This window comes from Camellia sinensis, unplaced genomic scaffold, assembly GCF_055761805.1.
Source record: "Camellia sinensis isolate YWXY unplaced genomic scaffold, ASM5576180v1 Unanchor1, whole genome shotgun sequence".
Classification (NCBI taxonomy): Eukaryota; Viridiplantae; Streptophyta; class Magnoliopsida; order Ericales; family Theaceae; genus Camellia; species Camellia sinensis.
Window position 1 is genome coordinate 21,013,457 of NW_028128987.1, and position 25,832 is coordinate 21,039,288.

General features: G+C 35.8%; 1 protein-coding gene across 1 annotated transcript; it reads right to left on the bottom strand.

The window, feature by feature from the left end:
• Positions 1 to 427: 427 nt before the first annotated feature.
• Positions 428 to 25,832, bottom strand: LOC114298121 (uncharacterized). Its single transcript, XM_082911113.1, has 8 exons — positions 25,335 to 25,832; positions 13,351 to 13,460; positions 12,270 to 12,326; positions 11,890 to 12,189; positions 11,244 to 11,491; positions 2,966 to 3,272; positions 2,604 to 2,877; positions 428 to 908 (listed from the first exon to the last, which is right to left on the bottom strand). Exons 1-8 carry the CDS (start codon positions 25,740 to 25,742, stop codon positions 654 to 656), a joined length of 1,959 nt encoding a protein of 652 aa, XP_082767239.1. The 5' UTR covers positions 25,743 to 25,832; the 3' UTR covers positions 428 to 653.

Genomic DNA, 25,832 nt, shown 5'->3' on the forward strand with positions numbered 1-25,832 from the left:
TGTGTTGAGTTTTACAAGAAAAGCAACAATCTGATCAGATTTCAAAGATTTCTCATCAATTGACCAAACTAGTCCTTTCAATTTACACTCCTGCAAACAAAGAATCAAGAAAGACATACAAAATCATATACAAGCTATCATATGAGATTTATATCAAATCTAAGTGACTTACCCCGGAGATTCAAATGATCATGAAGTGAGTCAACCCATCCATGGAAGACATAGAAGGTGGTGTTGGAGGTCTATTATGGTCATTAAGATTTAAGGTATAATTGTCATTAAATTAAAAATTCATTAAGTGTGTTCCCTTAGTTATTTAGGCGTGTGGAAATAGAATATCCAAAGTTCACAACTAACAGTAAAACAACATCCAAGAAAACAATTCATTCAAACAAATAGCAATGTCTAGCTTGTAATAACGAGCAGATTTGTCCTAAGACAACCACAAATAAATAAAAATTAAACTTATCTGTATGAATATATCATTTTAATTATGCCATAAAGGGAAAAGAAATAGCAAAAAAATAAAAATAAAAATAAAAATAAACAGTGCACTTTATTAAAAGGGCAAACACTAAATTCTCTATTATATACAACAAATACATTCTCTCCTGGTATTTGTTTGCCTATTTAGTAAACAACTGAGCAAATCATCATGAAGAACAAGAGAGCATGCCCACACCGGGACGATAAGCCCAAGCTGGGGGCAAGCGAGCATATTTTTCCATTCCTGGTTGCTCATCATATGGCCGTTCCATCACCTTCAGCAGCCTGTGAACCTCTCCAAAATCACCTTGTTCAGCTGTGTCTATTGCACTTTGGCATAAATAATTCCTAAGAATGTACTTCGGATTCACAGAATCCATTGAGGCCTTTCTCTGCCCATCTGAAATATCACTACCAGAGAGCTGTGCAAGCCACACAAAAAAAAAAAGATGTTAAGGATAGGAAACTTGTGAACAAAAATGCACCTATCTTCTCACCATATGTCAAGAGAAGATGCAATAAACGAAACCTGTCAATGTTCTTGGTCAAAACATGCATTGATAAAACTAACAATATGCCGATGTCCTACTTGCAGAAAAGGAAAACATTTTATTTTTTTATTTTGAAATTTTACATATGAAATGGGTTGCCAGCTTGTTCTCAATAAGCAGCATCCAAGAAATCTAAGTGCATACTAGTCATCCATATATTTGCCAAAAGGGCGGAAGAAAGCACAAGTTACGTGAATGACACAGATTTGGAGCAAGGCCTCTCTTACTTTCCTCCACCTGTGTGGTCACAAGATAGTTGAAACAGCAAAGCATTTGGCTTCAACAAAGACTTTAGAGTCATCTTAACAAACTATTTTCTTTTTGGCAAATCAAATAAAATAGTAGGACAAATTATGATGAAAACTTGAGACACTCCAACAAATTTCATCCTCAAAAATCATACAAACCAAAAACACTAGGCCCTAAAACACTAGGCAATGGGACAACCACAAAACCAAACTAAGTTTTGTGTTCCAAACCTAAAGATGCTAAGGATATTCGCATATACACAAGTGTAGGTGCTCTCATTCTCAAGTATTCTGAAAATCATTGCTGTCACACTGTTGCTTAAGTAAATGTTTGCCCTTTGCTCATCAAGCGAAAAACATAGCAACAGCAATAAAACACAATTATAAGCAAAAATCTGCCATGAACAACAAAAAATGCTCGAGAGAACACCAAAAAAAGTTACAATGAATATTTGAGTGAATTAAATGAGATACTTAGGCCAAGTTTGGAAAGACTAAATAAGGCCAAGTTTGGAAAGACTAAATAAGTGCACTTTTTTACTTTTCTTGTATTATGTGTAGAAAAAGTAGAGAGGAGATGTTGATTGATGTGACCCAAAAAAGATAAAAAGATGCAATAAGTGCACTTTTTTAATTTAGCCAAACTTAACCTTAGTAATATCCAAAAAGGCATTAGCGATACATTGTCATACCCATGAGAAACACATTTAGACAAACTGATCTTGCAGCATTCTTGAAATGATGATTTAAATGATTCTTTTTTTTTTTTTTTCTTTTTTTATCTGATGGGGGCTATGCACCAATAGAATCCCACATCCGTTTAATCTTGTGGTCCAAGTTTTGTATACTTCAATGAATATTTGAGTGAATTAAATGAGATACTTAGTAATGTCCAAAAAGGCATTAGTGGTACATTGTCATACCCATGAGAAGCACATTTAGACAAACTGATCTTGCAGCATTCTTGAAATGATGATTTAAATGATTCTCTTTCTTTTTTTATCTGATGGGGACTATGCACCAATAGAATCCCACATCCATTTAATCTTGTGGTCCAAGTTTTGTATACTTCACCTCTCTCAACGGAGTTTTGTTAGGTCTTAAAAGTAAATCCATTTTTTTAACTCAAGAATAAATAAAAGATCATCTAAACTGTCATCATAATCAAACCTATGGCAATTTAGAACTTGTTGAATTTTTAATTGAGAATTTAAAATTTTACCATTGAGATGATTTATGAGTTATTATTGGTAATTATCTTCATCAATATAAAAAAAGGTTTTGAAGTTCATAAAAATGTTAGAGAATGTTGCTGTACCTCCTCTATGTAGGATTGTACCCAGCTGTTCCATGCCTCCTTGCGCTCCTTTCCAATATCCAATAGAACAGCTTTCAGTGGAATTAACAATTCCTTCTCTGGAATGCTGGGGTCAGCTTTAATATTGGAAAGAAGCCGAAAGAAATTCGTGTAATCTACTTTGTCTACAGCCATGTTGTTAAGAAGTTTACTAATCAACTGTTTATTGTACTTTGGGAGGCCAAGTTTTTTGGTCATTATTGCTTGATACTCATCCATAAACTTGGTTCCATATCTGTAACAAGTCAAGAACACACAGTATAAAAACATAGACTAACCAGTAAGCATTGTTATTGAAAGGAAGGTTAAGAAGTCATAAATACCGTTCCATGACATAATTTGTCTCCTTATCATTTACTAACTGAGCAGCTGAAAGGGTTGATGCGAACTGTGCAATATTCCATAAACCAATATCAGGCTGATTTGCAAAACAGTACCTTCTCCCTGGAAGATCTGTAGTATTTGGAGTGTAACTGGGATCAAAAGCATCCAAAAAACCAAAAGGACCATAATCAATAGTAAGTCCTAACACACTCATGTTGTCAGTGTTCAGAACGCCATGAGTGAAACCAACACCCTGCCAGCTTGCCACCAAGGAAGCAGTACGTTCAGCAACTTCCACTGCCCAAGCTAATAAATCCACCAAAAAACAAAAAGAAGAAAGGAATTAAAATGGACTCTAGAGCAAAGTCTTTATGTCAACATATAATAATAGCAATGTAATGCAATCCAAATGCAAATCAATGATCAATTTGAGAGAGAGAAGACAAATGCCCCAACTAGGGGTAAAACCCCCAAGGGCTAGAGAGAGAAACCAAGCTCTACTCCAATCAAAATGTATATTCTTTAATCCAAAAACTAAGTACAATGGTATTACATCACCTATTTGTAGACTACAACAAATTGGCCAACTAATCATACACAACATCCGTATAGATCAGGCTTTGTAAAATAGATGGAAGTTGAACTACTTGTTAGCGCAAAGCAATGAAAAAATAAAGTTCAGTATCAAAGAAAGAAATACATGGCTAATCTACACCTCACATAGGTCTCGATGTAAAAAACAATAGTACATTTTTATTTTGGGGGATAATTAGGTAAACGAGTAATGATATACACACAAAATTCTTGCACAGAATGATGTGGTCCATTTATTTTTGTAGGTACTTGTACCATGCCCACGTGGTGAGCCCTACGGGCGCCACGTCATCACCATCACATCCCCACATGGCAGACCTCCAAGGCACCACGATATGCCTAACGAGGGCATACACACCACCAAGTACGAAGCTCACTAGTGCGGCTACTACCCTAACAATATAACCTCAAAAGCAAACGAGTCGAAGAATGAAGAGCCCAACTCGGCAGCACCATTTCTCAACTAGAGCCCTCGGCTCACCTATGTTCACTTGGTTACTTAGGTTGAGCCCTTGGCTCGCCTATGTTCTGACTCAATTTACTTAGTCACTTGGCCACCTAGTTTGGAAGCAGGACCTAGGCAAACCCACTAGGAATTATTGGATGATTGTGGATTGGACGCTAAGAGCATAGGTTCGTCAAGCTTGCTTGGTTGTCTGCCTACAATGAAAGCTCCACCTTGACCAAGCTTAGAGATAGCGGACGTTGACCTTATGCTTATGCCTGCTGCATACATTATACACTCTCCAATATATCATGCCTACCTCTGCAACTCCTATGATGCAACCTTCTAAAGGACCTGAATCATATGACACAGCTCTTAGAGCGGACATCTGTGAGAATATTAGGTTTTGTGTATATATGGTAATATATATATTAGGGATTTGAGTCAATATTCTTGTTTCCTTTTCAGTCATAGGTTAGATTGTTATATAAAGCGATGTACTCTTTTATTACAAAAACAATTTTGAATATACAAAAATCATTTAGAAATCTTACATATCAGAGCTAGGTTCGAAACCCTAGCAACCGTTGTCAATTCTTCTCTAGTTCAGCTTTCTAGATCCGTGTGACCTATCTGAGTTCGAATCGCAATCCACCGATTGTGGTTCTCTTGCTGGTCTAGTTCAAGATTGGGCTTGGCTTATTTGGTCATTTGATTCGCGACATTGATTCGTAGGTGGTCCTTGATGTGTCGTACCCTCTCTGGTTCATGGATTGTAAGTGATCACAACTGTGTGTGAGGGCTTCGTCTGGTTCATCAAGTCCTACGAGGGATGTTTCTCTCTCTCGCTTTGATTCACTATCATCTCTCTGGCTTAGCTTCATATCGTAAAGATTGTCTCTCTGGCTAGGAATCTCTCTCTGAATTAGGTTTGGATCTTTGACCCATCTGAGGTATTATCATCTGGTGCCTTATTTGAGATGTTATTCACTTGGTAATTTAGTGCTTATTATTCTTTGACCCCAGTGGATATCCCTATTTGTGTATTGGCTCTCCTTTGTTTGGATCTTTTATATTGTTATTGCTAGTTCATTACAATGACGGATGATAAGTTGGCTAGGCCCAAAAATAAGCTACTGGCTTCAGATGAGTATGCTTACTGCCATCAGAAAGGCCATTGGAAGTATCATTGTCCTAAGAAGGAATATCTGCTTGTCTCGTCTTCTTAGCAGTCTTAGACTCAGTTTCGTGCTCCTTCTCAAAGTACTCTTCGGCCTCCCGCCACTTATACTGCTCTTGTTTCAGCTCTTGATCTTGACTTGGCTTCATTGAGTGCTCAGATTGGTCAGTTTTCAACATACACTACCTACCTCTCAGCCATCCTCGTCTGCGTCCGTTGTTTCCTCACTTCATTCAGGTTTGCTTGGGTTTTCTTCATGCATGTCTTCGTCTGTTTGGCTTTTTGATTCTAGTGTCTCTCATCATATGACTCCTCATCTCTCCTTACTTTAGAATTGTACTCTCCTTCCCTTTTCTATTACTATCAAGGTTCTGAAAAGCGGTTGCGGTCGTCGTAACGGTGGCGGTGGTGTAGTTACGGTTGCAGGATGTAAAGGCCGTAGCGTAACGATTGCGGTAACCAGAACCGTGAATTTTTTTATTTTTTGCACAATTTAAAAAAAATTTACCGATACGCATTTTTTTTTCCATAATCATATTTATTGGGTTTTAAAATAAATATTGATCAATTTTTGTAAATTTTTAAGTATAATCCAATATATTTCATATTTTTAAATTACTAAAAATTAAGTTTTTTACATTTTATTTTAATAATTAATGACTTTATATGTCATAAATTCATATTACGCTTGTGGCAACAAAAAAAAAATTTATTAGACTTAGATGTATAAAATTATTTTTTTGATTATTATACTTGTGGAAGCATATGCAAGTTTTAACTTGAATAGTTTTAAAAAAATTAATTATACATGCTAATGTAATCATATAAAAATTAAAAAATAAATTATAAAGAATTTTTTTTTTTGGATTTGGATCACTTGAATATTCATTCTCTTTTTGGATAACCTGTAAATAAAAATAAAATAAAATAATCAAAAAAAATTGACATACATAAAATATGTATTAATATATAATTATAGGTGTTATGTTTTTTAGATGTTCTACGAAAAAATCAATCACCAACTATTATGTATAAGATAAACAATGACAAAAGTAAGAGAATAAATAAGAGCCTAAATATATATATATATATATATATTTTAATCAAGCCAAATAGATAATGACCACACTTATTATTATTATTATTATTATTATTATTATTATTATTTTCAAACAATATATAGATAGATAGACACACAAACAAAATGGTTGAGTGAGAGCAGCTGACTAGAATAGCATAGGTCTTACAGTTTTAACAAATCAATAATATGTTCTTCATCTTCTCTCTTCTCTCCCTATCTGTTGCCCCTCCATCTTCCCTCTTCTCTCTCTATTCATCTTCTCCTATTTTTAACTTTTTTTTTGTGTGTGTTTTTTTGATAGAAGCAGTTCAGAACCGTTACGTAAGTTGTTACGGTACCGTTACGACCGCTACGGCAGCCGCTACGACCGCTACGGCAGCCGCTACGACCGACACACCTATGAATCTCAATCACACTGCAAAAGCGGCCGTAACGAGTGGTGGTAACCACCACAACCGTTACGTAACGGTTGCGGCCACTTTTTAAAACCTTGATTACTATAAATGCTGCTACCAAGTCTAATATGTTTGTTATATCTGTTGGGTCTGCTCTACCATCTGTTATGTCTGTTGTCTTTATTCCATCTATTCTTTATATTCCTCAGTTATCTGTCAGTTTATTATCTATCAATCAACTTGATGGCTTCAGTTTTGATATTATCTTTTCTTCTTCTATCTGTTTTGTACAAGATCAGATGTCCGAGTAGTAGATTAGGACTGGTCGTAAAGTTGGAGACCTCTATGTGGTGGGAGCTTGCATCTGTCTATGACTATCTATTCGACTGCCTTTTCCTCCTTTTACTTAGATTCTCTGTTAAGTTCTTTCTATTTGTGACATTCCAAATTGGGACATTTGTCTGTTGACCGATTACGGTCTTTAGCTCAATCAGGTATATTGGGTAAAGTTTCCCCTAGTCAACTTACTGAGTGTCCGGGGTGTAAATTTGCCAAAATGGCAGCCTTATCTTTTCGTAAAAGTACGTCTATATCTGATACACTATTTTCTTTTATTCATACTAATGTATAGAGTTCTTCTCATGTTCTCACTAAAGGGGGTTCTACATACTATGTGTCATTTGTTGAAGACTGCAACTATTACACTTGGGTTTATCTTATGACTCATAAGTCTGACTTTTACCAGATATACCGTACTTTTCAGTCTGACTTAGATACCATTAAATTGTTAAATTGTTACGGTCTAACTTGGGTGAGAAATATTTTAAAACTGAGTTCAGTGAGTATTTGGTCAATTTGAGTACCATTCACCAAACTTCTTGTATTGATACACCTGCCCAAAATGGTTGAGCTGAGCGTAAGCACTGTTATCTCCTTGAGACAGCTAGGTCTCTCTTTCTCTATGCCTTTTGTTCTAGCTCCGTTTTAGGGTGATGCAATTCTTACTGCTTTTCTTCTCAACCGTATGCCTGCTTCCCCTTTCTCTAGTCGGTCTCCTTATGAGACTTTGTTTTCTCAACTTCCTAATTAATACCTCCTTCGTGTGTTTGGGTTTGCTTGTTTAGTCCTTTTACCCAGTAAAGATAAAACCAAACTTAGTACTTGATCTGTCCGGTGTGTCTTTTTGAGTTACAATCTCACTCAGAAAGGTTATCACTATTATGACCCTGTTTCCCGTGGCCTTCATGTCTCCCGCGATGTTGCATTTCTCCAACATCTACCTTACTTTCAGCTTCCTCCTCTCACAACTCCAGTTTCCAAAGGGGATTTAGTTCATATTGATCTATTTCCTTTTGAAGTCCCTGGTGATAAGTACATCTCTGTTGTTTACCATGAGCTTGTTTCCTCTTCTCCTCGTACCACCCCGCCTAACAAGTCCCTCTCCACTAACCCTTATGAGTATGTTCCCTCTCCTCCTCCTCCTCCTCCTCCGTTGTTAATTTATTTTCGTCGCAAAACTCTCCCTCCACCAGTTACCTCTGCCTCTGCTGTTGATTTGCCTGCTTCTAACGACTCTGATCTTGCTAACCGTAAATATCCCCTTCACATCCGTAAACAGGTAGTTAAACTTGATTTTGCTAAAACATATGTTTATCCATACTGTATATTTTTTTCTGTTATTCACTCTTTTTTAGAACCTCAGTCTTACAAGGAGGGCTATCAAGATTCTCATTGGATTCGAGCTATAGAAGATGAGTTGTCTACTTCGCAAAAAACTAGTACTTGGGAGTTAATTCCTTTGCCTGCTAGTAAGAATCTGGTTAGTTGCAAATGGGTTTACAAAGTCATGACTCATTTTGATGATTCTCTTAAGCACTACAAAACTCACTTAGGCCTCGTTTGGGAACAGGCTAATTTAGTAACTTTTTGGCTATTTGGCTAAAAAGGAAGGTAAAAAAAACTTATATGTTTGGGATGACTTTTTGGTTAATTACGAAAAGATGTGCAAAAAGTAGAGAGAAAAGAGAATCTTTGACTTTTTGGTATGGATTGTTAGCTTTTTGGCTAATTTAGTAACTTTTTGGCTAATTGGCTAAAATAGCCTCTTGCCAAACGAGGCCTTAGTTGCCAAGAGTTTCTCATAGGAGTATGGTATTGATTATGAGGAGACATTTGCCCATGTTGTCAAGATGACTATTATTCGTACTTTGATCTCTGTAGCTGCTGTTCGTCATTAACCTCTTTATCAGATAGATGTTAAGAATGCTTTTCTTAATGGCCATATCACTGAGGAGGTTTACATGCGTCCTCCCCCTGGCCTTCACCATTCTTCTGGACAGGTTTGTCGTCTACGGCATGCTCTGTATGGTTTGAAACAATCTCCTCATGCTTGGTATGATCGTTTTCAGACTGTTGTTACTGAGTTTGGGTTTCATCCTTATGCCTAGGACTCTACTTTGTTTCTCCTCCACACCTCTGTTATCTTTATTGGCTTATTACTGTATGTGGATGATATGATCATCACTGGCTCTGACTCTTCTACTATCTCTGAGGTCAAGCAGCATCTCTTCCACACTTTCGAAATGAAGGATTTGGGCCCATTGCGATATTTTCTTGGTATTGAGGTAGCTTCTTCTCCTAAAAGCTACTTTTTGTCTCAAGCCAAGCATACAAATAAGGTTATTCACCATGCCAATCTGACTGACACTCAGATTTTTGATACCCTTATTGAGCATAATGTAAAGCTTAACACTATTGATGGTGTTCCTCTGGATGATCCCACTTTATATCGCGACCTTGTTGGTTGCTTAGTCTTTCTGATTGTCACTCGCGCTGATCTTGCATATGTTGTTCATGTGATTTGCCAGTTCGTTTCTGCTCCTCATTCTACTCATTGGGCCGCTTTGGTTCGTATTCTTGGCTATCTCAAGGGTACTATAATTCAGGGCTTACTGTTGTCCTCTACTTCCTCTTTAGATTTGGTAACCTATGTTGATTCTGACTGGACTGGTGATGTTACTGATCGCAAATCTACGTCTGGTTTCTGTATGTTTCTTGACAATTCCTCAATCTCTTGAAAAAGCGAGAAATAAACTGTTGTTGCTCACTCTATTGCCAAAGCTAAGTATCGTGCTATGGCTCATGCTATTGTTGAGATTGTTTGGCTTTGCTGTCTGTTGTCTGATTTGGGTGTACCACAGTTTTCTCCAACCTCTCTTTATTGTGACAACCGCAATGCTATTTAGATTGCTCATAACACTATCTTCGATGAGTGGACAAAACACATTGACATTGATTGTCACTTAGTCCGTCAGCATCTGCAGTCTAACTCTATTTCGCTTCATTTCATCTCTTCAGCTATACAACTTGCTAATTTTTTTATCAAAGCTCACACCACTGCTCGGTTTCAGTTTCTTCTTGGTAAACTCTCAGTATTTTCTGCAAAAATATCTTGAGTTTGAGTTGGGGTGTGAGAATATTAAGTCTTGTGTATATATGGTAGTATATGTATTTTGTATATATTAGGGATTTGAGTCAATATTCTTGTTTCCTTTTCAGTTATAGGTTAGATTGTTATATAAAGCGATGTACTCTTTTATTACAAAAAGAATTTTGAATATACAGAAATCTTACAATATCACCCTCCTATCAAGTTAATGAAAACTTGCCACCCGTCCATAGGTTGTTTGGGCTCCATTACTCCTGGAGTTTATATAATAGTATATCAAGAATGAGCCACCACCATAACATAACATCACAACACTATAATCGTAAACATACAGCAACACGAGCTCTAGCCTATCTTGCACACAAACTCTAAAGTGTTCAAGGTCTCTCACTGCCACCATCTCTATCTCTTAAGGCTACCTTGGTCTTCTCCTCCTTCACCTCCAGCGACCTTGAGCAATTGAAGTGCCCACCATCTTCCCAGAGGTCCACAACTGACCACCTCTAACCTCTCACACCCACAATTTCCAATCAAAACACCTACTGTTTTCACTCAATTCAAAAAAGGCCACTGCCACATCATTCTGGATAAATTTTTTATATGAAAATTCTGTTTGTAAATCATTTTCCTTAAGTAAAATAAATCAAAACTACAACAATGGACCACAATTGAACCTTGATCTCAATCAGGCATGACAAATTGGAATCCAGCCCATAGTGGTCACCTACCAGTTTACCATACACAGACTACCTGTACCAGAAACCATTAAATAAATTGGGTAAGCTAGTTAATAACAAGTCCCATCGGCACCCATGATGTCCATCCAACTGTCCCAGACCAGTCTACAAATTCAAATAATGAGCATGCCTATAAATTGAGAAGAAACAAGAAAACCAAAAAAAAAAACTGAACAAATTCGTTTTAATAGCCATGAGGACACCTGTTCTTAAAATTGTTTGAGAAGTCCAAAAGATCGAAGGGGTAGAAATAATTCTGTAAAAGGGATAGTAGTAACTTACAAGTAGGCCACATTGTGATTCATTCCAGAAAGGTTGCTTAAATGTCAGTTCACAAAAATATTAAATGTCATTAATGGCATGTGCCACTAACATTTCTATTAATTAGAATAGTCACCTGCATACTTGTTTGAAGTCAGATCCACAACTGAATCGTCTTCCATGCCCGTGTTAAAAGACAAACTCTCACTTTTACTCATGTTCTCGATTTGAGGGAAGTGATGCCTAATGGTGTAGTCTGCCAAAGTACGAACAATGTCAAGGTCCTCTTTCCCTCTAGAGGCATGAATCTGGTATGAACCAAAACGCAGAAAGGACTGGGCAACTCTGCAAACTATTGCACCAGGTTCATCCTTTGGATTGCCACTGCATATGAACGAAGTGTGATGAGCAATGAAACAAAAAATTCACTGAATGGATAAAATAACTACTTGAATTCTGAGGTATTCCACGTATTTCTGTCGTTAGGTTCTCAAATTAATAAAACCAGTCTGTCCTTTTGCATCAGTGTAGTCTTGGTACTATTAACATTCAAAAATAAATCATGATAATCTTGATCCCCCACAATTTTTCAACAGTATATACGTTACATCCCAAGTTAGCTCATTTAGGAAATCTTTTAGACTGACCAAATTTTTAAAAAAATAATATATACTTGAATTTGGAACATTGGGGCTGGAGAAGCATCTAGGAGTAGGCTGAAATGAAACCGTCCAACAGTAACATAATATATTTGATTTATGATTACAATTCGTGTAACATACTCATAGAACATGTCCCGAGTAACATATTTTCCAGTAGCCACAAGACAAAGTGCCCGTGTTGTTGGGATGCCTAGACTCTGCATTGCTTCACTACATAGAAACTCCCGTATGCTACTTCGCAGAACTGCAAGACCATCAGCAAACCGGCTATACGGTGTCTTCCCTGCACCCTTAAGCTGCAGCTCCCACCTTTCAGATTTCGAATTCAAAACCTCTCCAAGAGTAATTGCCCGACCATCACCCAACTGACCAGCCCACGTGCCAAACTGATGACCTCCATAGCACTGAGCATAGGGCACTCTGTAAAAGTCAAAAATGGTCAGCAAATTCAAATGGGTTCACCACAAATGTGATGCTAGTGAGATAAAGAAGACACTTACGCTCCCACCAAAGGGGACGCACCAGAGAAAAGAAGTGGGAAATCAGGTCTTTCAAATCTGAAACACAATAACCAGTTAGCCTTGCAGAAAATGAGGCCATATACAAAAAAAGCGGTGAACATGCAAACAAATTCAAGAAAATGAAAATATAACAATAATAGGAGTAAGAAATCCATCAGGATGAGGATAAGAGTGAGAAACAAGAGCCAAGCAAAAACTAGTATTAAGTTTTAATCCCAATTATTTTGGTCAGCTTTGTGGATCAAATAATTATACGATTATCAGAAGCTCAATGTTACTCTAAAACCAGAACTCAGATGACTTCAACCTCTGTAACCCGCCAGGCCAGCTGGTGATGGGAGAGATGCATGCAGCAACCCTTTGCCAACACAAGTTGCAACTTGAAAGGTGGAAACATTTTTACTACTGATTACACAATTTAAATACATGCAGTACAATTTTTCAATATGATGAAAGCGTTACTCCCAAAAATAAATAAATAAATTTATAGATAAACAATTTTATGAGGAGAGGGTCCAGTGGCGGAAGGAAAGGGCATTAAGGGAGATTGTCAAAATCCCCATGTTGCACCCCGTCCCTTTCTCTCCTTCAGCAGATCACGCTTTCTATAGAAAGAGTTGTGCAAATAAGTTTCTCCCTTACCATACCGAGACCATATTTAACTATTATTTTTGAACCTCAATAACATCAAAGAGAGAGATTTTAAATCTAGCGGAAATCATTTTGGCTCAACAAGTTCTCTTGCCTACTATAATGCCATTTCAATTTTACATGCATGCACTGATACATAAGTACACCATTATTCTCATCTCCTAGGCATTCAACTACAACTGCATACTACAAGCAATGGACCTCAAGGTCTCTCAATTCATAAATTTTACCCCATATTGTTGATGGAAATAATATTCAAATAACTAGCCAACACAGATTAGTTTTTTAAGTTATAACTCGGAGAAATTTAACCTCAAGAGTCAGATGCAAGTAGACCAGGTTGTTTTATCAAAATAAACAGATATCCTTTAAAACTTGCCACGCTGAACAAAAAATATAAAGTACTCACTCTTTAGGATCCAAATCAAGCAACTCAGCAACTGATTTTGACCATGCAACAAGCTGAGGGTTCTCCACCTCAACTGATGGGGATACCTTTGTGTAGCAAGCATGCAAGACCTACAAAATGGAATATAGAAAAATAACACGATTAGTGCTTTGATCACAAGTCAATTTGTAGCTAAGTAACTCATACCGACACAGCACACAATTTCAGAGACAATAATGTCTCTGTAACATAATTAAAATTCTCTCCTTTTTTTCTTTTCTTTTTGAGAAGTAAAATAAGTTCTATTAAAAAGTAGGTTTTTGTATTCATCACCTTGATGCTTTCTCAATAAAGTTTGATTGTTTATCAAAAATAAAAATAAGTTCTATTAAAAAAAGAATCAAAATGGATGCCATGTCACCCATGTACAAAAACCATGATATCTCGTTCCTTCAAAAACAAAAACGGCCTATAGCTCTTTACAAATGAGAGAATCTATGAAATCAACAAACTGATCGGCTAGGCATAACTGTTAATTTTACAGAGGAAGAAGTAGAAGAAGAAGAAGATGAAGAGTGAGACAGAGAAAATTGCAGCTAGAGAAAAAGAATTACCCAAAACTTCGGGTTCTCCTCTTAGACTCTAGTATTTATAATAAGAGAAATTCTACTTACACCACCAATTTAACTCCTTACACCCTCAAAATTCAATTTTTTTTTATTTTATAATTTTTGTAATTCTTTTATTACCCTTATCCCTAACCTTTCTTCCACTCCTTACACCCAAAACATAAAAAAAACCTAACCCTAACCCTAACCCTAACCCTAACCTTAACCCTAATTCTCCCTTACCATCACCTCCATCTTCACCGCTATTGCCGCCGCAACCTTTTGTTGTCGCATCCACCTCACCTCCACAGCCACCACCCCCGTCTTCCCCCTACTTAATTTCAATCGATGATGATGGTCGTGGCGGTTAGCGACGGAAAGAGTAACGGCTGCAACAAGGTCCATCTAGATCAAAAATTCTCTCTCTCGTTACTCGCTCGTGTGCACGATGGTGGATGAGACGCAGCGGCAAACGAAGAAAGTGGAAAGGGAGACGTAATGGGTGTGCTAGGAATGTGGTCACAACGGGAGGAGGGGCTTGCGGTGGTCGGAGATGGCAATTCGTTCTTCTTTTTCTTCTTCTCTCAGATCTTAAAACCCTAGGTTTTCATCTCTCTCTCTTGCAGTGGGGCCGTGGCAGAGGAGTGATGAGGGAGTGGTGGTTGCGGCGATGAGGGGGCTACGAAGGTGGTGGTCGTGATGGTCGTGATGGTCGCTGCGGTGAGGTGACAGAGAGGGTGGTGGTTGTGGCAGCGAGATGGTGGTCGGAGGTGATGATGGTTGGTGTTACGGTTTTTAGGTTTTGGGTGTAAGGAGAAGGGAAAAGGTTAGGGATGAGGGTAATAAAGGAATTATTGAAATTATAAAATACAAAAATTAAAAAAAAAAAATTGAATTTTGATGGTGTAAGGAGTTAAATTAGTGGTGTAAGTAGAATTTCTCTTATAATAATAGACATAATTACAAATGTACAAAAATAACCTTGGACTCAAATAACCCTAACACTTAACACTTCCCCTCAAGTTGGTGTAAAGTTCAAGAAATTAGGGTTAGGGTTAGGGTTAGGGTTAGGGTTAGGGTTAGGGTCAGAAAGGAAATAGAGAAGAGAAGAGTAGTAGAGAACGCATAGAGAATAGGTTATTGGGTCATAATGAAAAACCATCAACCAACACATATTTATATTAGAAACATTAATGTTACTATAACAATAATACCCTCAACATAAAATAAAATAACATAATAAATCTAACACACTGAATCACTGCTTATTGTCTCAATAGGTACATAATAGATGGCAACACCCGAGGGTGGAAAAAAAGATCCGGCATGGAAGTATGCAATGATGGTAAATCCTAAAAATCTAAGCAAGTTCAAGTGTAATTTTTGTGGAAAAGAGATGAATATGTGCACACCCTTCTTTATTCATTTTCATCTCTGATTGGTTTCTAGGATCGTTTTTACTAACTTAGATAATTCCATGAATTTGGTTTGACACTTGTCACAAAATTGTTAGTTTTAACTTTTACTTGGAAGATAACAACTAAATTGAAATTCGACTTGAAATGTAGTGACTAAAACGAACAAATTAAAATAATAAGGTTCAAAATTAAATTATAAAAATGAATATTGTGATTTAGGTTTAACCAATGTGGGACACTCAAAAGGTCCTTGTACTTGATCTTGGGTACAGCTCGCTGAAAGTGATCCACGAGAAACTGTATATATTTCTCACACCATCAACTATAGTGACAAGGTGGTATTGCATCCTTTGATTCTCCTAGGCATTGGCATAAAAAAATGAAATCCGTTTGACTCTAGTTGTTCAGTTCTCATAATTTTTTTTTTTTTGGTTTTTTTTTTTTCTTTTTTTTACATGTAGGAGGTTCGCAAGTTAACAGTTAAATTACTATGTAAGTCAATATTAGTTCATAGATTTAAATTTGAGACCTTGTATTGTAATCCAAGTGTTCTCTCAAGACCATATAACTATGGCCGGAGTCACAGTTCTTATCGATCCTCTAATTTTGATCCTTTTGTATCTACTTCCTTTGAAATTTTATACTTACCAAATGTGTGCACAATAGTAGGTTATACATGCATTTGAAAATTGGTGTTATTGTGTATGCCAAGGTCAAAAATTGGCCCAACAATAAAAAAATCTGAATGTATTTTTAATTCTGTTATTTTTTTATGTTTATAGCAATGTTAAATATCATGTCGAATTTAAGATAAAGTTCAATAAAATACCAAAATCTGACCAAAGCTCTTCTCCTGGATTTTGTTGTGATGGAAGTATTCCCTAAAAATAATTGGGCATTTTACACAATTGAAACAACAGTGCTAAATTTATAGCATTTTAGCTATGTAGCAAGTAACTCCAATAAGATGCAATCGCCAAATTATATTTGGTCCATTCTAAAAAATGCTCCACAACACTCATGTAAAAAATAACATTGTAAAATTATATCCACTCAAACCTTAAAAAATTAATATGTCGGATTTTTTTAAAACCTTAAATGACAAATTAACGTATATAAATTTGATATCTCTAAAAAGAAAACTCCAATTGATGTGTCAAAATTAGTTTTTACTTTACATTTTTTTAACAATTTTTATTTTATTAATTATAATTTATTTTAAATGTATCATAAAAATAGTGAAAAGAATCAAAATTTAACATATATTTTAACCACGTTATATTTAATAGAATAGTGCTTTATGTCAAATCCACATCAAACAATTTGTGAATGTGAGACATAATAGGGGAAAAAAAATTTGGATGCATCAAAATGATATGTGTACTATTAAAATAACATTATTGAAGAATAACATCTTCACAACAATTATTAACGTTGGTATTATCATTTTGACATAAATTCGTAATAAATGCTTAAATATACAAAATTTAACATTGAGATATTATTTAGAGGATTACATCTCAGTGGGACAATTTCTTTTTTTTGCACAAATATGGAGCGGACTATTGAGCGATGTGCAATGCTTTGCAAAAATACTAGATGATCTCAAAGTACGCTCAAGCGGTAACTTCACCGCTCGAGCAATCCAATCGAAATCTAGATTTTTAAAACAGAATTTTAAGCTTCAAAACACAAGTTTCTAAGTCTAAAACTTGCATGGCTGGTACAAATTCTTGAAAACACTTCGAAAAACATGAATATAAAACCAATTTGAAACCATTTACTCAAAAACATCATGAATTTGCAAAATTGAAATCAAAACCTCCATGCATGTGGAATTTCAACTCTCATCACTTTAAAGAACATGAACATGCAATGAAAAGCAAGCTTTATAGAAAATATTGGGAAATATGCTAGGTTTAAACTTCCGTGCATGCTAGAATAACAAATTCAAAACAAAATGACGAAACATGAGAATTTCAACCATGAACATGATCCTAGCTTGTTTTCATCATCTTCTTGGCATTCCTTAACAATTTACATGAAATTCATCCTAATTACTTCATGAATCCAACTCTCAAATGACTTATCTTCAAGATTTAAGGTTGTAATTCTTACCTAGTCTTTAATTTGACGTATTCTAGCAAATTCTTGAATCTCTTCCTCGATTCTTCACAATCGTTCAACTCTCTCTCTCTCTAGAGTTTGCTCTCCTTCTCTCTCTCTAAATCTCAGCCAAGTTGATGAAACAAAATGAGCTCAAATCTCACTTTAACATATATATAGGTTAGATTAGCTTAAGTTAATTAAGTAAGCTTAAGGCTAATTAATCCCACTCAATTCTAATTAATTAATTTTAATCTGAATAAAATTTTAATTAAACTTCCCAAATGGTTCTAAATATTCAAATTAGCCTATTGAACTTGTCAATTCTAGTTTCTGATTCCATTTAAGCCTTCAATTTCTAATTCAAAACAAGTAGTCTAACAGATATTCCATAATTCAAACAAATATAAACAAATTAAACACATAACACACATTTGAACATACAAATTTCACATAATCAAGATAAATTCAACAATGATATGCATGTTGGGGTCGTCACAGTCTCTCCCCCTTAGAAAGTTTGGTCCTCCAAACTTAAGTTACCTTCATTCGAAAATAAATGTGGATACCGTTGTCGCATTTCATCCTCCTCTTCCCATGTAGCTTCTCTTCTATAGTGTTCTTTCCACTCACCTTCACCATAAGAATTAATCTATTTCTTAATTGCTTCACTTCTTGATTAATGATCTGAATCGGCCATTCTTAGTATTTCATATCATCATCCAAAGCTATTCAGGGATAATCTATGACATGAAATGGATCCCGAAGATAACCCCGAAGCATTGGCACATGAAACACATTATATACCTGCTCCATTCCCGGTGGTAAGGCTATTCAGTAAGCAACATGGCCAAGTCTCTCTAGAATCTAAAACGGTCCGATGTAATGAGGAGCCAATTTCCCTTTTCTACCAAACCTCGTTTGCCCTTTCATTGGTGTGACCCTAATGAATACTTGACGAAATGGATAGGATCATTCAAGGGAATTTGGATAGAGAGAGGTGTATCCATCATGTGTGATGGTTAGAGCAATCTAACTCAGCAACACATTATCAACTTCTTGGTATATTGCAATAGAGGTACTATATTTCACAAATCAATTGATGCCTCTAATATTATTAGTAGGATTGCTGAATATTATTTTGGGTTGTTAGATAAAGTTGATGAAATTTGAGAGCAATACGTTGTTCAAGTAGTGATTGATAATGAACCTGCACTGAAAGCTGCCGACAAAATGTTGATGAGAAAGAGGAAACATTTATATTAGACAGCTTGTTCAGCACATTGTATCGATCTTATGCTAAAAAACATAGCCCATAAAAAAAGTGTAGCAAAGGTGATTAAAGATGGTAAAACCATCACCAATTTCATTTATAATACTGGATGGGTGTTGGACTTAATGAGAAAATTCACTGGAGATAGAGATTTGCTTCGACTTGCCATCACTCAATTTGCTACAAATTTCATTGCCATTGAGAGTATTGTTAGATATAAACACCACTTGAAGACTATGTTTTGTAGTGATGAGTGGAAAAATTCTAGATGGGGGAAGGCAAAGACTGGGGCAACCTTACAAGGTCAAAAAAATTATTTTGGGAAAGTAGTTTTGGCAGAAAGAACAGAGCTTTGTAAAGTTCATAAGCCGCTAGTCAGAGTATTGAGGTTGGTTGATGGAGATGAGAAGCCAACAATGGGTTTCATATATGAAACTATAGATAGAGCAAAGTTCGCAATTAAAAAAGATTGTCGCTACAACACCAAGTATTGGAAAATTATTGATACTCGATAGTCTTTTCAATTACACCAAGATTTACATGCGGCTTGTAAGTGTTACGATTTCAATTATAACATGTATATTTACTTTCAATTACTAATTACAATTTTATTTTTGAAGGATTTTTTTTTAAATCCTCAATTCCAATATAGTGTTACCTCATCCAATGAAATAATAAGAGAAGTGATTGATGGACTTAAAAAAGTAATTACCAAATTAGAGCCTAATATGGATGCTTAAGTAAAAGCAACAAATCAAGTACATACGAATTATTTAAATTTTAATAGTAATAATTTACTTTTGCAAATGTTACTTCTAATGATTGTCACAAATTGTAGTTGTTGCTGTTTCGAGATAAACAATAAACTTTTAGAACTCCTTTAGCATAAAAAGCATGGAAACAATCAAATCCAAGTTTTATTTTGATTTATGTCTAATGTAATGTGATTTTGTGCAGCTGAGTGGTGGATTCTTCATGGTAGTTGTGCTCCTAAACTTCAAAAAATAGCTGTGAAAATGTTAAGTCAAACCACCACATCATCTCACTGTGAACGTAATTGGACTACTTTTAGTCTCATCCATACGAAGACGATGAATAGATTAAAATATAAAAAATTCCAAATATTAGTCTTCATCACCTACAACATGAGATTAAAATTGAGACACATTGAAAGAAGAAGCAAAGAGGAGATTGATAGGAGCTTTAAACCTATGAACTTGGATTACATACTTGAAGAAGATGATCCAATAAGTCCATGGATAGAAGAAATTGAAAATCATTTACTAGACGGTGTGGATAATTCTGAATGGCTAGATTTGGTCTCAGATGATGATGATGGCGGCGGTGGCGGCAACTGTTGTGGTGGCGACGGCGACGGCGGCGATGGAAACGATGGTGTGGAACCCATAGATATCAAGCTCGACACATTTTTCAAAGCTCAACTCCTACTCCAACTCAAAGTGACAATAGTGGTGGTTTAAAACCATTTGATGGAGGAGGTGATGATGGTGACGGTGGAGGCACTTCTCACGATGATGGTGGCGGCAACAATGGTGATGATGGTGGTGGTTGTACTAGTTTTGGTGCAAGAAGTGAAGATTTCATTAGAGAATTTGGATTATGCGATGTTGGAGCACATTATAATGTTAGAGAACTTATTCCACCTTTACCCCAACTACCTAGGAGGTTTCGTGGTAGTGATACACGCAGGGATAAAAGAGAACAACAGTTTGATTCAACTGATAGTAGTTAGAGTCACCCTTATCACCCTTACCCATCCTATAGCAGTGATAGCCAGAGTTATCCTTACCTACCTCAAAAAAATTACCCTTGGCCCCCTCAGCAATATGGTCCTCCAAGATACGCTACGTAACATTATCTACAAACCCAAGAAGAGTATAGTGATCTTTTTCAACCAAGGTATCCATTTTCTCCCCCAGTGCACCAAACAAAATGGACAACATAATGGCAACATTCACTTATATATTTCCTAGTGGATGGGGTGAAGGTAGCAACAGCAATTAAACTCAACAATCTGAATCCCAAGATGCACCACGTCACTTATTTTGGTGGTAACATTATGTAATTTTAGCAGTAACATCATGTGAAATGTAATCTCTGTCATTTGTGAATTGTGATATGATGTCGTGTACTTTATCAGGTTCTTCCATTAAGGATATATACTTTTTTAAAACTATTTAAGTTAAAATCTACATATGCTTCCACAAGTATAATAATTAAAAATAATTTTATACATCTAAGTTCAATAAAAAAAAAATTTGCCACAATTGTAATATAGATTTATAACATATAAAGTCATTAATTATTGAAATAAAATGTAAAAAAAACTCATCTTATAGTAATTTAAAAATATGAAATATATTGGATCATACTTAAAAATTAACAAAAAGTTATCAAAACTTATTTTAAAACCCAATAAATACGATTCTAAAATATATATATATATATATATGCGCATCGGTAAGTTTTTTCCAAACTGTGCAAAATATAAAAAAAATTACGGTTTCGGTTCCCGCAACCGTTACGCTACGGCCTTTACACCCCGCAACCAACCATTTTTCAGAACTTTGGCCATAACCAAAGTGTTTTATGAAATCCACTGAGTATGCAAATCACCATCATCATCAGGTTGCTTGAGGGCACCAATAATATATCCAGTCAAGCGATGGGTAGCAATAGCAAGACTACAGGAGCATGACTAAATCAAGTAGTTGGTACCATCAAGTTTAACAGGACTAATTCGAAGAGAGGGACTATCACCAAGAGTTACGACACGACTCAATCCACTCTCCTCAATGCCCTTAGGTGCCTGACTCTTGCCTTCAACCATAGGATTGGAGAAATAGGTGCAAAATCACAAGCAATGTATCAAACAAAATTGAAAAAACCCAACGGGAATAGCAACTCACCTCTAGGGTCGAAAACAGTGCTAAAACAGTGCAAGGTATCCCAGCAGCCACACCAAAACAAAATAGATAAATCAATCAAAGGTCCAGTTGACTCCCAAACATGGATAAACTCATAGAAACCTCCAAAAAAAAAATAGGAACACCACACTCCTCCACAAGTACAGTCGGCTCCTAAGGATGAGGAATAAGGGAAAAATCAGCCCTAAAAAGGTTGGAGCAGGGGTTTCTAGAAAACTATCTCGTTTTTCCAAAAAATCGAAAAACAACCAAACAATGAACAAAAAATTAAAATAAAATCATCGGGAAGAAGCCCATCAAATTTCAACCATGGGAGATTTATTTTTGTTTTTTTTGGCTAGACTATTTACCGGGAAAAATGAAAAAAATAAAAAACAAGAGAAAAGAAAAATCTTCAAAGAGGAAGATGAAGCTCTGATACTATGTTAATTTTACAAGGGAAGAAGTAGAAGAAGAAGAGAGAGAGAGAGAGAGAAATGCGGCTAGACAAAGAGAGTTACCCAAAACTTCGGCTTCTCCTCTTAGCCTCTAGTATTTATAATAATAGACATAATTACAAAAGTACCAAAATAACATTGGACTCAAAAGTACCAAAATAACCTTGGACTCAAATAACCCTAACACTTAACAATAACCCTACCTAAAACACAACTATATAAATAAACAAACCAAAAAACAACTTTGAGCCTAATGAAAGGTTCTTCTACTCTTTGAAAGGTATTCCTATTTCGCTCCCTCCATAAAAACCACATCAAGCACAAAGGAGCGAACTACCATGCCTTCTACCTCTGCTTCCCTACCTACCCCACCATTCATACATAATCCATATGACATCTCTATGAAACAAACAGTATCGAATAACGTCAAAACCAAACCACACAAATCCCTCACCACCTCAGAATGAATAAACAGATGATAGACTGTCTTCTTATCACACTTCCAAAGACCACATCAATTCACAATGATCTTTCATCTCCTTACTAGATTGTTGATAGTGAATATCTTCTCATGAGAAGCATTCCACTAAAAGATAACAACCTTGTATGGGACACAATAGACCAAATGTATTTCCAAGGTACTGCCACCCCTCCCCAATAAAGTTCTATAGAAGGATTTTACATCAAACCTCCCATTCATATTTCCAAGCCGCAGAAAGGTGTCACTAATACCAGAAGTTAGAAACTAATAGAAAATGATATTAGACAATGAAACTGCCATATAATTGATATACATTGTTGGGCTCATTTCCTAACGGCTTAGGCTTTTGGGAAAATTGGTGATTTGAACAAATTGCATCAAAGTTTTTAAAACCATAGTTACAACCTCAACATGCAGTAAGATAAGCAGGATCTCCCTGGATGCCTATTAGTCTTTTGCTGATGTAACACATTTTTTGAACAACAAAAATTGAAGAGTACTGTGGTTAATTTTCCAACACGCCACTAACCTCGAGAGGGATCCTTCATTGCAAATAATTTTGAGGGCACCGAAACGAGGCTCTATTAGATCCATAAGATGTTTAAAATGATTCAGCCAAGAAATGCAGCATCCAGGTTTTTATTTATTTTTTAATAAGTAAAATGCACCGTTAAGTTCAAGCCAACAAAACCAAGAAGAAGCAAGTAAGAGATAAATAGCCATCATACAAAGGCCAAAGAAGAAAAGAGTTACAGTACATTGAAGCTCAAGGTATTTGTAGAGACAATAACAGAGTTAGAAGCACGAGAGAGTAGGAGTCAAAAATAGGAAAAGGAAATTAAATATTGAAGTTTCAAAGATCCGATTAAGTATCAAATCAATAGCAGACAGGGTAGGAGAAGGTGAGATACAAAAATCATCATTGAACATCTTCACTCTATTCGATTATGAAAGTCAATGAGGCATTTAAATTAGACGTGAAAAACTGGAAATGTTACAATAGGAAATTAAATACTGTAGTTTCAAAGATCTGATTAAGTATCAAAAAATAATATTATCGTGTCTCCATGTTTGTCGTCTAATGTTGTTCTATATTAACTCTTACAAAGTATATTACTTTTCTATATAAATCCTTAGGAACGTCTCTTAAAAACCATCCACAAATTTCCAATGAAGCTCCCATGATTTTTGTTAAACGTAAAACTAAAACCTATTTTCCTAAAAATAAAAATAAAATAAAATAAAGAATAAGGACCAAATTTCGTTTTTTATGCATTCCAATCAACTTGGAATATAAACTTTTTAAAGACATACCAAAAACATTAAGAAATCGATAATGAAATTTGGAAACACGTGGAAATGTTTGGAAACTCATTATTTCACAGCGTCTAGAAATTAATAATAGGTTCTAGATTGTTATGAAGATAACTTATTGTTTCAGTGTCTTTTAGAGCATTTCACCAGGTTAAACACAACACTAGCATTTTATTTTTCCACTCACATTTTGTATCAATTACATACACACAAATGTGTCATTGCAATGAAAGAACCAAAAGTTTGAATATCATGAAAAATAAAATTTCAACAATTGCATTTTCACAAGAAATAGAAGATGAAAATGATAAATAACAACCATCATACATCATTCCAAGGTCACTATTCCAAACAACCCCTAAGCACCTAACTCCAAAGGAGCCACACATCTTCCTAAAACATTTTAAATACCAAATTTGACCCACCTCATACAAATTCAAAATACCTCTAGCTACCTGAAAATCACAGCAAATTAACAGGTTAAACTACCCCAAAAATTGAGTCACTGTTGATGTATGCTCTTTGATCTCCTTGTGAAAGACTTTCAAACAACAATTTGTCCACTCCATCTTTCCACCAAAAAATTTGCATGAAAATAATTGGCAAGTAGACACTAAATCCCCAGACATAACACCACAAGGACTCACAAAGAATCAAGCCAGAAAAGTCAGCCATCATGGCTCGGATAGACATGGCCACACATGCATGGTTTGATGCAAGTCGTCCACTCATACTAAAACAACAATGGAGTCCTAAGCAATAATATTACACTTCAATCTCTCCAAGTTCACCCATATGCAATTAACATGTTACTTCATACCAAACATGAACTGTTGACTTCAAACATTAAATAGCTCTCAATCATATGGCTGAAAGTTTTATATTTTTTTTTTCTTTTTTTTTTTTTAATACAAACTACAAAATCAGTCAGCACAAAGCATCTCACTTCAGCCCCACCATCTTCAACTTACTGAACAGTCCAAAAGAGAATTATATAAAAGCATATGACAATACAAGATTAGTCAGATATTTTTACATATTACAAACAACTAATTTTTGCAAACAATTTGCATATGCTTGACATACAAATACAACTAAACTCTTGAACCTGCAAGTAGGAATCTTTCATTTATAAATCATTTTTACTGTTTATATTTAATAATAAATAAATAAATGGAGCTGTGATAAAAGATTTTGTTTTCTTCTTCATGCTAACTAACTACTCAATCATCATCGCATCATATAGCACCCTCAATAGGGCATCCAACATCAATGATTGGCCAAAGCTTTTACAAAAGGGCTAAAATCCCATCAAAGATCTATACAATGGGTTAATATATAAATCAAAACATATCATCCAAAATATAGAGACACATAAATAAATCAAACGCAAAAGAAAGATTAAACAAACAACACCAACCTGTCGGGGAATGTTATCGGCTCTTGGATCGCCGGGCAACTCTCGGACGAAGGAATTGTCCCAATTCAGATCTTCGAGGTTCAATTTAACATTTTCATCACCCAAACTCTGCTTCTTCAGGTCATCGGCAACCGAGTCAACTGACAAATCGGTGCTTATCGACGGAGAGTCCATGGAAACGCTGCGAGAAGAGTCCGAAACGATGTTGCAGGAGGGGGAAGGTCTTTGTTGTAATTTGCCGCAATTAGAGGGATACAAGTGGAATTTTCGAGGAGATTTGGTGGTGGTGGAAGACAAGAGGAGAGAGGTTGGTGGTTTGGAGAAGGAGAAGGGGGTGAAGAGAGGGCGGAGATGGACGACGGCGGCGAGAGAGGAGTGAGAGAGTGAGGCCAACAGGTGGAAGACCATTGCTCTCTCGCTCTCTCTTTCTCTCTATTTATCTATACTGTAGGCAAGTACAACACCTGCGCCTTTGATGGTTCTCCGTTTCTCTTTTTT